This window comes from Rhinatrema bivittatum, chromosome 17 (assembly GCF_901001135.1).
Source record: "Rhinatrema bivittatum chromosome 17, aRhiBiv1.1, whole genome shotgun sequence".
Lineage (NCBI taxonomy): Eukaryota > Metazoa > Chordata > Amphibia > Gymnophiona > Rhinatrematidae > Rhinatrema > Rhinatrema bivittatum.
The window spans coordinates 40895964-40910680 of NC_042631.1; the positions used below are offsets into that span (position 1 = coordinate 40895964).

At 42.1% G+C, this 14717-nt stretch overlaps 1 protein-coding gene across 1 annotated transcript in view; it reads left to right on the forward strand.

Annotated features, from left to right (window-relative positions):
• LOC115079486 (mucin-5AC-like) overlaps positions 1 to 14717 on the forward strand; it is a 186495-nt gene that overhangs the window by 105041 nt on the left and 66737 nt on the right. Inside the window, exons 24-27 of the mRNA XM_029583111.1 lie at positions 5913 to 6041; positions 8101 to 8245; positions 13650 to 13693; positions 13793 to 13948. Of these exons, the coding sequence (XP_029438971.1) occupies positions 5913 to 6041; positions 8101 to 8245; positions 13650 to 13693; positions 13793 to 13948 (474 nt within the window). The remainder of the gene's footprint in view (positions 1 to 5912; positions 6042 to 8100; positions 8246 to 13649; positions 13694 to 13792; positions 13949 to 14717) is intronic.

Here is a 14717-nt window from a genome sequence, read left to right on the forward strand (position 1 = left end):
CCCGTTAGTGCGCACTAACTTGATTTAGTGCGCACTAACTGAAAATGATACAAATAAACACTTTCCAGGTCACTGAAGGTCAGTTAGGAATGAATATGTGTTCCTATTGGCTGGCTGCCCTCTTATCTATTGATGTTACCACTGAGGTGATGGTTGGGGGGATGGGAAATGGAACTGGAAACTAACGAACACCAACAGAAAATGAAACAAAGTGTTCACACTTCCCAGGTCAGTAAAGGTCACTTAGGAATGAATATGTATGTATGTATTCCTATTGGCTGGCTGTGCTCTTATCTATTGATGTTACCAATATGGTTGCGGGGATGTGAAATGGAAACAGTTGGAAGCTTGACAAAAAAAGTAATGTAATGATCAGCACTCACCTGACTAGAACTTGTTTGTTTATTATTTTTGTTAGCAGGCACCTGAAATGCTAGTGCATGTTGAATTTGCCAATCACTGTGCATTTTAGAAAGGTGGTCCTGGCTGGAACTGTACACAGTTCAAATATATGTAATTGATTGTTGGTAAGTGTATTTTTTAAGTAGCCACACTGGCACCAGTATGTTTACTTTTCCTCCTACTTAACTCACTAGCTCAGCTTTGTAAGAAGGGCTTCTCTGCTTGTGTGTTGTTTTTGTTTGGTGTGAGGAGAGCAGAAACATCAGATCTTTATTCAATCTACTACAGTCATCTCTTACAGTGCCCTATCCCTATTAATACCAGGAGTGTTGTGATCTTCCTGCACACAGTGCCCTAACCCTGATACCAGTCTGAGACAGCTCCCTCCCTGCATTACTAGTGAGAGGCTGGCTTCACAGACAGGGGGGAGCTGCCTGACCCTCACTCCTGACTTCCCCCATGTCCCAGCTAGTGAATGGTGTGTGGGTGAGGGGGGGGGGAGGATGGTGAAGTCTGAGACAGCTCCCTCCCTGCATTACTAGTGAGAGGCTGGCTTCGCAGACAGGGGGGAGCTGCCTGACCCTCACTCCTGACTTCCCCCATGTCCCAGCTAGTGAATGGTGTGTGGGTGAGGGGGGGGGGGGAGGATGGTGAAGTCTGAGACAGCTCCCTCCCTGCATTACTAGTGAGAGGCTGGCTTCGCAGACAGGGGGGAGCTGCCTGACCCTCACTCCTGACTTCCCCCATGTCCCAGCTAGTGAATGGTGTGTGGGTGAGGGGGGGGGGGGAGGTTGGTGAAGTCTGAGACAGCTCCCTCCCTGCATTACTAGTGAGAGGCTGGCTTCACAGACAGGGGGGAGCTGCCTGACCCTCACTCCTGACTTCCCCCATGTCCCAGCTAGTGAATGGTGTGTGGGTGAGGGGGGGGGGGGGGGGAGGATGGTGAAGTCTGAGACAGCTCCCTCCCTGCATTACTAGTGAGAGGCTGGCTTCACAGACAGGGGGGAGCTGCCTGACCCTCACTCCTGACTTCCCCCATGTCCCAGCTAGTGAATGGTGTGTGGGTGAGGGTGGGGGGAGGATGGTGAAGTCTGAGACAGCTCCCTCCCTGCATTACTAGTGAGAGGCTGGCTTCGCAGACAGGGGGGAGCTGCCTGACCCTCACTCCTGACTTCCCCCATGTCCCAGCTAGTGAATGGTGTGTGGGTGAGGGGGGGGGGGGGGAGGATGGTGAAGTCTGAGACAGCTCCCTCCCTGCATTACTAGTGAGAGGCTGGCTTCACAGACAGGGGGGAGCTGCCTGTCCCTCACTCCTGACTTCCCCCATGTCCCAGCTAGTGAATGGTGTGTGGGTGAGGGGGGGGGTGGATGGTGAAGTCTGAGACAGCTCCCTCCCTGCATTACTAGAGAGAGGCTGGCTTCACAGACAGGGGGGAGCTGCCTGACCCTCACTCCTGACTTCCCCCATGTCCCAGCTAGTGAATGGTGTGTGGGTAAGGGGGGGGGGGGAGGATGGTGAAGTCTGAGACAGCTCCCTCCCTGCATTACTAGTGAGAGGCTGGCTTCACAGACAGGGGGGAGCTGCCTGACCCTCACTCCTCCGGGGTATTGTGATCTTCCTGCACACAGTGCCCTATCCCTGATACCAGGGGTGTTGTGATCTTCCTGCATGCAGTGCCCTATCCCTATTAATACCAGGAGTGTTGTGATCTTCCTGCATGCAGTGCCCTATCCCTATTAATACCAGGAGTGTTGTGATCTTCCTGCACGCAGTGCCCTATCCCTGATACCGGGATGTGTGCAAGAAGATCACAACACCCCCGGTATCAGGAATAGGGCACTGTGTGCAGGAAGATCACAACACCCCCAGTATCAGGAATAGGGCACTGTGTGCAGGAAGATCACAACACCCCTGGTATTAGGGATAGGGCACTGTGTGCAGGAAGATCACAACACTCCTGGTATTAATAGGGATAGGGCACTGTGTGCAGGAATATCACAATACCCCTGGTATCAGGGTTAGGGCACAAGTTCTAGTCACATTGACTGATCACATTACTTGTTTTGTCAAGCTACCAACTGTTTCCATTTCCCATCCCCCATATACTGTCAGTAGGAAACTTGGTAACATGAATAAATAAGAGGGCAGCCAATAGGAATACATATTCATTCCTAAACTGACCTTAACTGACCTGAAAAGTGTCAAATTATATCATTTTCAGTTAGTGCGCACTAACTCCCGTTAGTGCGCACTAATCGGAAAAAACGATTTTTAACGATTTTTTAACTAAAAAATCGTGCCTAAGACGATTTTCTTGCCCTGCCACACGATTTCTATCGTTAAGACGATATGGAAAACGATTCACATCCCTATACTTTAATAAATGTTTACCAACAAGATACACTACAAACACAGAAACAAATAAAGGAGTTAACAGACAGGACAAAAGATTTAGAAAACCATCAAAAGAAAAATTTGGAGTTTCATGCAGCACTTGCTAAAGTCAGAGAAGTAATTTCTAAAAGATTAGAGTCTCTAGAGAACAAGGCCAAGAAATATAATTTAAGATTTTTGAATTTTCCGAGAGTGATTGGGGAAATTCCCCCTATTACCCTAAAAAATTTTCTAAGAGAAATTCTTGGCACTGAACTCGGAGACAAAATAAATATAGTAAATTGCTATTTCATACCTAAAAAGAGTGATGATGAAAATGATAGATTAGCGCAGCCATTTCAAGGAGACCTCACGAATTTTCTTGAGTCAAGCGCTCAGATTATAGACTGGGGAACTCTTTTGGTTAATTTTTCTTCACTGAATGATATAAATTTAATAATGAAGAATTACTTTCAAAAGTACCCTGTCCAATTTATGGAAAAGCCAATTAAGATATTTCCTGATCTGGCATATTCAACACAACTAAGGAAGAAAGCCTTCTTGGCCATGCGCCAAGAGGCCATTGATTTGGCCTATACATTCATTTTAAGGTTTCCGTGTAAATGTGTATTGAGAAAGCAAAATGATGTATTTATATTTTTCTTACCTGAACAACTTAAAGAATTTTTACAACAGAAAAAAATCCCCGCATCATCCCCAATTTCGGGTTAGTGAATATAGGGAAATAGCAGTAAATATGATGCTTTAGTAAAAAAAGTTTAGTTACTTTATATAATACTCCCCATGTATTTCTTTACTAGCAATACGCTCTTAATTATGATTAATGTTGAATGAAACTGGGTATGGTTTTCTATTTCTATTATATATTTCTTTTACTTCAGTTTTTCTGAAGGGAAAAAGGGGAAATTTCTGTATGTTGTTTATAAACATATATTCAGTTCATGTATTTCAAACTGCAAATGTTTTGATTTGTTTGTATCACTGAAAATGAGAAATAAAGAATTAAAAAAAAAAAAAAAAAAGAATGCCGGAGTCTCTGGACCAAATCCATAAAGTTCCCAGGTATGAAAATTATCTTAAGATTGTTGGCCAAGTTTTAGCTGATGATCTCGGGCAGTTGGGGACCCACTCAGACTTGGCTCCTATGTTCGTATAATGAAATAAAAGGGAAAGTAAAAAGTTGGTTGAATTTATAATTCTCTCCAGGCTCTCTATAGTTGACGTATAAGGTGTATCAGAACATTCTTGGAGAGGCGAAACAGTGAAGTAAAAGCAAAACTTTTTTTGAGGATTCAGATGCCCTGCCTATGCTGGGGCAAGGTCAGGTTAGAGCCATTTTGGAAATAGTGCTGACCGGGCCCAGAGCTAGGGGGTGCCGCGGGTCCTCTGGACTGTAGATTTTTACTTTTTTTTAGGTAACAGGTGGCGGGAGAGGGGTTCGGGTGGGAGATGGGTCTGCTATAGACAAATGGGTTTTTAGGACTTTGAGGGTATGGGGGTATTGGGTTCACTATAAACCAATTTTGGGGGTTGGGGGAAGGTGCCTGGAAGGTGCTATGGCCAATATTTGGTTTGAATGGGGAGATCGGAGAGAACCTATAGCTTACTTGGTGATTGAGTTGGAGAGAAGGGGGTCAACATTGCATGACAACCGTCTATTTTGTTTAATTGGTTGTTGGGGCTGCCTTGAATGGTAGCCCTGGGGTGAGGAATAGGGTCAGCTTTGACCCCCACACACAAGTGACAATTTTGCCTGCTTGTTAATTTTATGTGTGGTTCTTTAAACCTAACTCGGGAGTATCAGGACCCGTGTTAGCATCTCGATGCTCCCACATTAGACTGTTTCCTCAGGAGGTGTAGTTAGATTAATGTGGCTAACAACTTTCTAAGTCACACTAATACAAATTGCTCAGGATGACCTTGCTTTTCATATACGGGATCGCCGAAGAAGCGTGAACACAAAAATAGATACCAACGTTATCCCAAAATCACAGTTAAATAACCAGACACAAGAGAAAAATGATATAGTGACCGTCATAATAGGCATCATTGTGTAGTATGTACTTTTATACTCTGCCTTATATATAATCATTGGTCAACAATAAAACTTTTTTTTTAAGATTTTTGTTATGCTTCTAGTGAAAATCCATCACCCTGTTGTTTTGAAGTACAATTTGTTAAGTATAGCATAATGCTTGATTTTTCTTATCTTGTGCTACTTATGCTGTACTTATCTTGTGCTATAGCCTTTGTAGTAAATCAGTTCATATGTAGTAAATCAGTTCATGCCCAAAGAATTTCCAAAGATATTTTTAGCCACCCTTTCTTTCAATGGTATGTTACCAAAACCCGACACGGAGCCGTGTTTCGGACAAGGATGTCCTTTGTCAAGGGCTGATACATATCAGGATAGCAATATGGCGTTTCAGCGTTTTGGCATTCTACTCTTTCTAAGTCAGCCATGTGAAATCATTTACATCTGATTGCTTATTAATGAGCTGGCCCTGGCATGCAAAGCAACCCATTGCAATAGAGGAGGGAATATGGGCAGAGCTATGTAAAATGTCACAATAGGGCTATATTGCATGATATACGCTAGTATTTAACACTTGTTACATCTCTACCATGGTTTGATGCATCACCCTGTTACATTGTAAGCTGTTTGAGGCAGGACCTTATTGGATGTGAGCCACCTTGAACATTATTTGGAAAGGTAATCCAAAAATCCAAATAATTATTATAGTCTTTTGTGCCATTAGATGAAGACTTATTGGCTTAGCAGATTTTGGTTGGATCGAGAAAAACATGGAAATATCTCACTATTGACTGTATGCATTCAAGTACAGTTCATCATTGCAAAGCTAACTGGTAGTTGTAGGTCTAGCAATAATTAATATTGATATTGACAGCAGTTAATAGAAACAGTATTATTTCAAGGTTTGGTGCTGATTGCAACTTTATTTAGAGAACTGGCAACTTTATAGAGAGTCAGTATTGCCTGTGAAATTTGTATCTGACTCACAACAGGATGGCTGAATGTAGTAAAAGGTGAATATGGATAAATTGGAGGATTTATTCAAAGCATGCTTATTTTTCCTGGTCTTCCTCCCTCCAGCTCTGTTTTGTGATTACTACAATGAGGAAGGTGATTGCAAGTGGCACTACAAGCCCTGTGGAGCACCTTGCATGAAGACCTGCCGGAATCCCAGTGGAAGATGTCTCTATAAATTACCAGGATTAGAAGGTGAAAGCAGTTTCTTTTCTGTTCTGGATTACCCTAACAGAGAGAGTAACTTTCAAAGCAATTTCTGTGGGTACAATAATCTATCAAAGTGATCTATTTGAAAATTGCCTGTCCTATAAGCAGCCTATAAGTGCCACTAAAATTTGAATTTTTACCTGCAGTAAGAGGAGATGTTCCTGGGGCAGGGTTTGGAACTGCATCCTTACTTTGTTTTCAAAATGGAATGATTTAATTCCAATGAAGTTTCATCAGAATCTCCTTTCATTTTGAAAACCTGTTAAAAAAAAAAGTCTCCAGTCAGGCCTTGGCCTAGGCTCAAAGCCAGGGCCCTCCTTAGAGAGTCGGCCAAGACCCAAAATAGGGGTCCTAACCTATACCCGAGTACAACTCTGGTGCCACCGCCTAGGCATAGACTGCAAACCGACAAAGGGGTCACGGCCTATGTCCAAGCATGAAGCCAGGGTCTCGGCCTAGGCCCTGGCCTGATGGCAGGGCCTAAAATGACCAGGAAATTTCCCGAACCTCCCCCCATACTTATCAAATCCAATGCCGCGTCCTGGCTCGGTCCTGATGTTGGGGCCTTGACTCAGAGCCAGGACTGGAAGCTGGCCTGACGCCTGGGTATCGGCCTAGGCTAGGGCCTGGGTCCAGGCAACACAGTGGCCCAGCCCAAAAGCTGGGTCCTAACACCGGGGCCTGATGCCTCAGCCTCAGCCTAGGCCAGGACCCATGCCCAGGCTCAATGCCATGGCCCAGCCCAGAGTCTGGGTCCCAATGCCGGGGCCTCGGCCCGACACCGGGGCCCAACCTGAAGTCTGGGACCTGATGCCAGCGCCTGGCCCAGACATAGGTCCTACACCGGGGCCTGGTTTGGAAGAAGGTTCCAATGCTTGGTCCTCAGCCCAGGGTAAGGTCCAAGCCCGAAGCCCAGGCCTCAGAGCTCCTCTTTGGTATATTCTTTCTTCGGCTCTTTTTTTGCCAACTAACACCATCCACTGAGGTCATTGCACCAGAGTTAACTCCAGTGCATCCTCCCCAGCAGAAGATGACATTTTGATATACGGTAGCTAATCTCGTCTGTGGATCCCCCTGGACCGGGTAAGTGGATGCCGGAAAGGATCCTGACCCCAGCATTTTTATGGATGGGTGGGGGGCACGGGAGGCCCCGTTTCTTTTTATTTCCTTTTTTTTTTGGGGGGGGGGGGGGTTCTTTAAAACTAAAGAATAAAAATAAACATTACAGAAAACAAAATTAGTGGGGCAAAAGCCCCCCAAAACCTTAACAAAAAACAAAACAAAATTCTCTCCCCTTCTCACCCTACAAAATAGCCGACGTAAATTTTCTTTAGACAATTTTCAAAGTGAAATTGTGCAGATAACTTCACTTTGAAAATGAATGGAACATCCATGGGTAAAATGTACCTGCGGATTTGGCAGATATGCAGGCTGTCTGAAAGATACCCCCTAACAGGGCAATTTTCAAACCCACGCTAAAAATGTTAGCATGCATGCTAAATCAGCTTTTCATGGGTAATACACAAAATTGTGCATGCCTACTAAAATGAAGTCTATATAATGAGCATACAAAATTAGCATGCATGCCATCCTAGAAAGATTAGTACGCCTGAACTGCATTTCAGAATTCCCTGCACTATTTGGCCGAATGTTGATAGGCCTGTTTTATACTAAGGATTTCATTTCCCCCAGCTCTTCATTAGCAGATCTCCATCTTTACCCTTGGCACCACAAGAAAAGTGGTTTGGTGCCCTGATCACCCCTACTCCCCGAAATAAAGAGCAAAGTGCCACTGGTAGCCCAATACCAAGATTTAAGGATATTCATGCTCCATGCACCCACTCTCCCTGGGCCTTCCTCCTTCCCCCTCCCCTCACCTACCCCCTTCTGACAATGCCTAAGAGGAGATAGGGGCAGGGGAGAGCATGCTGCTGCTGCTGCCGACATCCGTTAATAGTGCTGGCTAACCTCTCACGGCACTTTGCCCCACACATGATCCCACCATGTGGATTATCTTAAATTCTCATCTTCTGTATTATTCTAGGTTGCTATCCAAGCTGTCCTAAAGGCAAACCCTATTTCGATGAGGAGGAAATGAAGTGTGTAGCTCAGTGTGGCTGTTATGATGATGAAGGACACTACTACAAGCAAGGAGAAAGGGTGCCCTCCTGTGAGAACTGTCAGTCCTGGTACGATCTGAATCAACCCCTCATTCATTGCATCATTTGCTATTGATGCTAGGGCACATATTACAACTAGATGTACTGCTTAGTGCTTATTAAGCACCAATATGCTTTTCCCATTTGTGTAGGTAAAAAATGGTGACCAGTTTGTCTCAATAATAATACTTATATCTATGCAAGCTAACAGTACCTGCTTCTACCCTCTAGGGATGGAGAAGCTTGCAGTTCTGAGTGGTCAGGACCTGATACCTGAGATGGTTCAAGGTCCTACTATCCATACTGGGCTTAGCTCTGCACTGGGAAGATGGTTAATCCATGAGAATGCCCCAAATGGGACGGTATCTGGAGGTTTAAAGTCATCTTTGAATACCTCCACTGTTGTTCATCTTTTTCCTGTGGACCATGGTTACTGCCCTGGAAATGTTTCTATTTGTTAAGATTGATGAGCTTTATCCTCATTTGAAAACTGTACTCCTTCTACAATTATTCAAGATTGCCAAAAGAAGATGGGGATAATAGAAGGTCAGATTTCTATGTTACAGAACTATTGTGCTTTGATTCAAGACAATTAAAGTCTTCATTATAAATTAGAGAGTATGGGACAATTACCTTGGGAGAGTGAATTTGCGTTTTATAAATTTTTATTTATTGTCTTCAGTATCTCTTCTTGATATGTTGAAAAGATTTAATTTATACTTCAGAGTTCGATAAGGATTGGAGTCCGAAGTCATTTTTAGAAACTAAAGGAGATGTCTTGTCTGGGGGAAAAGTTACAGATTTTTCCTGTTACTAAAATTATTCAAACAAGACGGAAGTTGTTTCTTCAGAAAAGATAAAGAGTTCTGGTTCTTGGTGCTACCTTTCAATTAAGATTCCCTTGTACTGCTACATTAGATTGGCTGATACAAAATTTATATTTTAAGTTCCTGAACAATTGGAGAGATTCCTTCAGGATAAAACGTTTGGGTTCATAGGTGGGTTTTTTGATGCTACAAAATAATTTAGCTGGATTATTTTCTTTTTCAACATGATTTCCTTATAAAATCTCCCCCAATCTCCTTATAAAATCTCCTCCAACAGATACCACCACTGTCACCACATATTTATTTATTTATTATTTTTATATACTGACATTTGATCTGAGATATCACATCGGTTTACATTCAGGTACTGTACGTATTTCCCTATCCCCAGAGGGCTTACAATCTAAGTTTTGTACCTGAGGCAATGGAGGGTAAAGTGACTTACCCAAGGTCACAAGGAGTGACAGTGGGACTTGAAACCTGGTTTATAGCCCACTGCTCTAACCACGAGGCTATTCCTCCTCCCTATACACAAACATATCAAGTTCTCTTGGATTTCTATATTTGAAATGCAGGAGTCTGCATTTTTTGCATTGGAACTACTACCAAGCAGTTGATTATATCTCAGGCTTTCTTAGATCATCTTTATTTTGTCTACATTAGGAATGTCTCCAACTGCCAATACTAATCTCTCACTGGGGTAGTGTTCCAAACTGGTCAGTATTTGAGCATACTATGACAGGCTGAACCTCACTAGTAAACAAGGGTAATTGGATAGGATCTCAATCATTAAAATTTAGTACTAGTGCTCTTCTTAATATTTGCATTGTACCAAAGACAGCCTCCTTCTGGAGTTCATAGGATATAATTAGGCCAATATTCAAAGGCCTAATTTTCTAAAATCATCCAGATTAGCAACGTCGATGATTACTTATCCTCCTAAGTATGAGCCAGATAAGTCATTATCCAACTTAAACTTAGCTAAATAAGTATTGGGCATAATGGGGACATTCTGGGGTGAAGACAAGTTGGCTGATTGGCTAGCTTCAATAATAGGAGTTAGCTAAATAAATTAATTGGCTACCCCTAAACTTGCCCTGAAATAGATCTGAAGAATATGGCGATGAGCAAAAAAAAAAAAAATAGTGGTTCACGGGCCTGGTGCTCTTATTCCCAATTGCTTTCCTCTTAATAGAAAACAAATGGCGATCTTCAGTGGAGATCATGGTCCGTTGCTACTGTGATCCTGGCCGTCCCTTCCTGCATTGCTGTTCACTTTACTAATCTGGAGGATTTTTTCCTGCTTGTTGCTCACTTAGAAACCTCTAGACTTTAACACTTTAGATGTACTTTGTGCTACAGGATTTATATTTCTTTATGAACTGTATTAACATTATTTTGCTGTTTTGTTTAGTTTGTAACAATTGAAAAAAAGTGCAACAGTTTAAGTTAAGCAAGAGTTAGTTCTTTTCTACTGTAGTGCCTGCCTGAATGTAATCTGCTTTGAAATGGTTGAAAGGTGGAATATAAAAGTAATAATAATAGATAATAATAATAATAATACTGCAAAATGAAACTGAAATAATAGCAAGAAGGTGAGAAAACAAGTTAGCTGGACACTTTCTGGCCTTTGGGATCCAGAATGGTGCCAAATACAATTGGGACTATTTCTGTATCTTTTTGCTACATTTTCTTGGTCTCTGATTGCATCTTTTGGTACTTGAGGATTTTCTCTCTCTCCATTTGTTCCACGGAATAGTTTTTAGGTAGAGAAGCTTCTATAAGCAATGCTGTTCTTGTGCTTTTACCACAATGTGGATAACTTTTAAACAACTACACACAGCCACATAAACGCATTTCTGTGGCCGCATGTAGATCTACACTAGTTTAACCCGCGCGTAGCAGGCACATGCATATTATAAAATGTGTGTGTCTTTACCCCGGCACATACCCGCGTACGTATGCTTGTAGACAAATACTTGCAATCTCACACGTAAATATCTGTGCATATATTTTTAAAACAGGTAGGAAAAGTATGTGTGTTCCCTTTAGACCAGTTTGCCCAGTCCTTCTCCGGGTCATCAATACCCTCTTGGTTCTTCAGCCTGAAATCACTCCAGTTCACCCAGACCTCCCACCCGACCAATTATACAGTATAAACACGTTTCATATCACTTACGCACAAGTGTACGCACAAGTTTTCAGTGGATGAGCCATACCATCTTATGATGCCTTTCTGTATATAGGCCTTCTAACATCAGCGTGTGACACCCAGTAACAAGATGTGTAACCGTTTTACAGAATCTGCATTTATTTGTTTGCCAGTATTTGTTTATGCTAGTTGCGAATCATCTTGTCCATAGTCTACTGTCTTGTGCTGCAATTATCAATCTCTCATCTATAAATTTAAGTTCACCTCTCCTTAACCATTCCTGGTTCAGGTTTTGATCCACTTGGGGTTGCAGAAATATCTCTTTGTATTTCCCAATGTTTCTGTTCATTTTCCAGTTGTTGTTCCTTGTTTGCTCGTCTGATTCCTGAAATGTTGTCGCTTTTTCCCCCTCATCTGCTGGTAGAGTCTCACTCTTTCCTTCTTCTCATCAAACAATTGTCCAAGGGGGCAAGGTCTGGGCATCAGTCATGTCACAGGGCAAGGTCAAGTCAGCGTCATTTTGAAAAATAGTGCCAGCTGGGCCCAGGACTAGGAGGCGCCCTGGGTCCTATAGTGGGGTCGCTTTCAAACTTTTGAGGTTTGGGGGTGCAGGAGGGGGCTTGGGGTAGGTTTGCACTTGACATCAACAATTTTTTGCACTTCGGGAGGAGGGAAGGGGGAAAAGGTATTGGAGGCCCTATACCTCAATGATTTGGGTTGACCATTTTGGGGGGTGGAAGGAGGGGGAAGCCAGTGCCTGCACTTACTTATAAGGAAAGGGGGTAGGGGCACATATTTTCTTTTATTACAATGGGAGTGGGGGTGGGTTTTGGGGAGGGTCGGCGTTGCCTGACTCCTTTTTACTTTTTTTTTTTTTTACATTTGGCATGTCGGGGCTACCTTGAGTGGTGGATCTGGAGTGAGCAGGGGGCCATATAAGAACATAAAATGTTGCCATACTGGGTCAGACCGAGAGTCCATCAAGCCCAGCATCCTATTTCCAACATTGGTCAATCCATGTTAAAAAATACCTGGCAAGTATCCAAACATTAAATGGATCCCATGCTACTAATGCCAGTAATAGCAGTGGCTATTCCCCAAGTCAACTTGATTAATAGCAGTTTATGGACTTCTCCTCCAAGAACTTATCCAAACCTTTTTTAACACCAACTTCTCTAACCACATCCTCCGGCAATGAATTCCAGAGCTTAATTGTGCGAATTGAGTGAAAAATAATTTTCTCCAATTTGTTTCAAATGTGGTACTTGCTAACCTCATGGAGTGCCCCCTAGTCCTTCAGCTTTGACCCACACTCAACATTTTGCTTTTGACATGGGAGTTTTTACAATTTGGCTTGGCCCTTTAAATCTAACACAGGAGCCTCAGGTCCGGCATTAGATTACCAATTCCTCAGAAGTTGTTATTAACTTAATGCAACTGACAACTTTTTAGATTGGCTGTGATAAGTTGTTAACATTAAATTGCCTATTAATGAGCTGCTTTGCTTGGATTTGCAAAATTCATGCATGCAGATCAGCTCATTAAAATCGGGGAGGGAATCAACAGCGCCATGCAAATTAGCTCACATATTTCCCAAGGCCCACACCCACCAAGATATTAAAAGTCCCTGGGGTCCCTTCCTGCCTTCCACCAAATCAGCAACCTCTATCCCACCCTTTTGGCCCACCTGAATCCCCTGAAACCCCCATATCCAAGCTGTGAAACTGTACAGTTTTACTGTATGCCCGGCAGCTTCTATTCAATTATTCTCTGCCCTGGGGTATTCTTAGGCTGTGGTTAACCCAGGGATTGTACAGGATTAAGTGCCTCGCTTGGTTACATTTAGAGGTCAAAATATGTTGTCCCGATGGGTCTGTCAGTTTTGACTGTATTAATTTTGCTTCATGATTATGTCTACATTGCCTTTTGGATTTATGTTTTGTATTCAGGTTTTCGATATATGGATTTTATATTTTTAATCTTGTTGTATATCACTTTCTTTCCTCAGAAAAGCAATTTATAAATATTTAAATTAAATATATGTCTATGCTTTTAGGAGTTGATTTCAAAAGAATACATGCACATAAAACTCAATTGATGCGCATAAATTGCCATTTGCAAATCAGCAAGGGCCTGTGTGCGTAAGATACGTGTGTGACATGATTACACCATAATTTTATGTGCACTCACAAGAAGTGAAGTTGGGCAGAGTTGGGTTGGGGAAAGGATTTATGCATGTAATGGGTCTTTGTGCTATTTGATCCCAGAAGCAAAAACAAGTATTTATAAAATAAGCCTGCAATTTATTTATTTACTTACCTATTTTATTTAGCATTCACTAGAGCCTAGAGAATAAACATTTGTAAACCAGTGATTTGTTTGAAAAACTATTTGCATTCACAAATAGTTATGTTATCAAACAGTACTGTCTTTATTTCTTCTCTTTTTATTTCAGCGTCTGCGGAAGGAGAGGCATTGATTGCAATTATGATACTGAAGGTATGATGTTAGAGCAGTGTTTAGAGGAAGCAAGTTTTGAAGGCATGAGTTTCCAAATGTGTCAATTAATGAACGTTTTCTGCTGCTTCTGCTTTGCAGCCTGTTATTGTGATTATGAAGGAAAGATGTATGAGTACAATGAAATCATCTACCACCTTAAAGATGGCATGGGAGGGTGCATCAATGCAACGTGCGGTGTGAACGGAACAATAAACCGAGTGGTCTATGCATGCTTTGCAACATTAACCACAACAGGTAATATATATTCAATAGTGTGATTTAATTTCTTCTCATTATTAAGAAGTCTCTTTATCTCACTGCCAGAATTTAAATTGCATTCCTTGAGCCATATGAATTTTTTTTTTTTTTTTGCAGGCTGTGATGTCTTTTATTGAGCCAAGATAAAAATTATCCAAAGGTGTTGTATGTGAGCTTTCAAGATCCTCCTGGCATGTGTGTCCAAGGGGATCTGAAGAAAGGATATATTAGGAAAGCTAATGTTCAATCAACACTTTCTGGATTATTGCTATGTTGGTTCAAAAAAAAAAAAAAAGGCATCAAAACCAGCAAGGAATTCAGGCTTCTTCAGCATTAATGCCAGTGCTGGAACCTTGAAAATAAATGTGTCCTGTTCCTGAAGGTGCCATTCTATTCCATGCCAGGATTGATTTTATTTGTTTAACCTTTCTGAACCATCTGATAAATCCAAGAAACAATAAGAAATTCACTGATGGAAAAAGGAATGCGATCTTCTCCAGGTCATGAAACCATGGTATTTCTTTTTTTTTTTTTAACTGTTTTATGCTGATGAAATGGCAGCAATTTTGCAAGCAATTGAAAAACCAAAGGACTATCTCCAAATAAACATGAAAATACGCAATGGACTATGTCAAGAAATACAATGAACACCAGCAAGCCCCTTACTACATAGAAAAGGACCCCAAATTCTGTTTCACTTGGATGACTTATCCATTAAGGCAAAGGACATTCTTTCAATAGCAGCTTTTTCAGGAGAGCATTTACA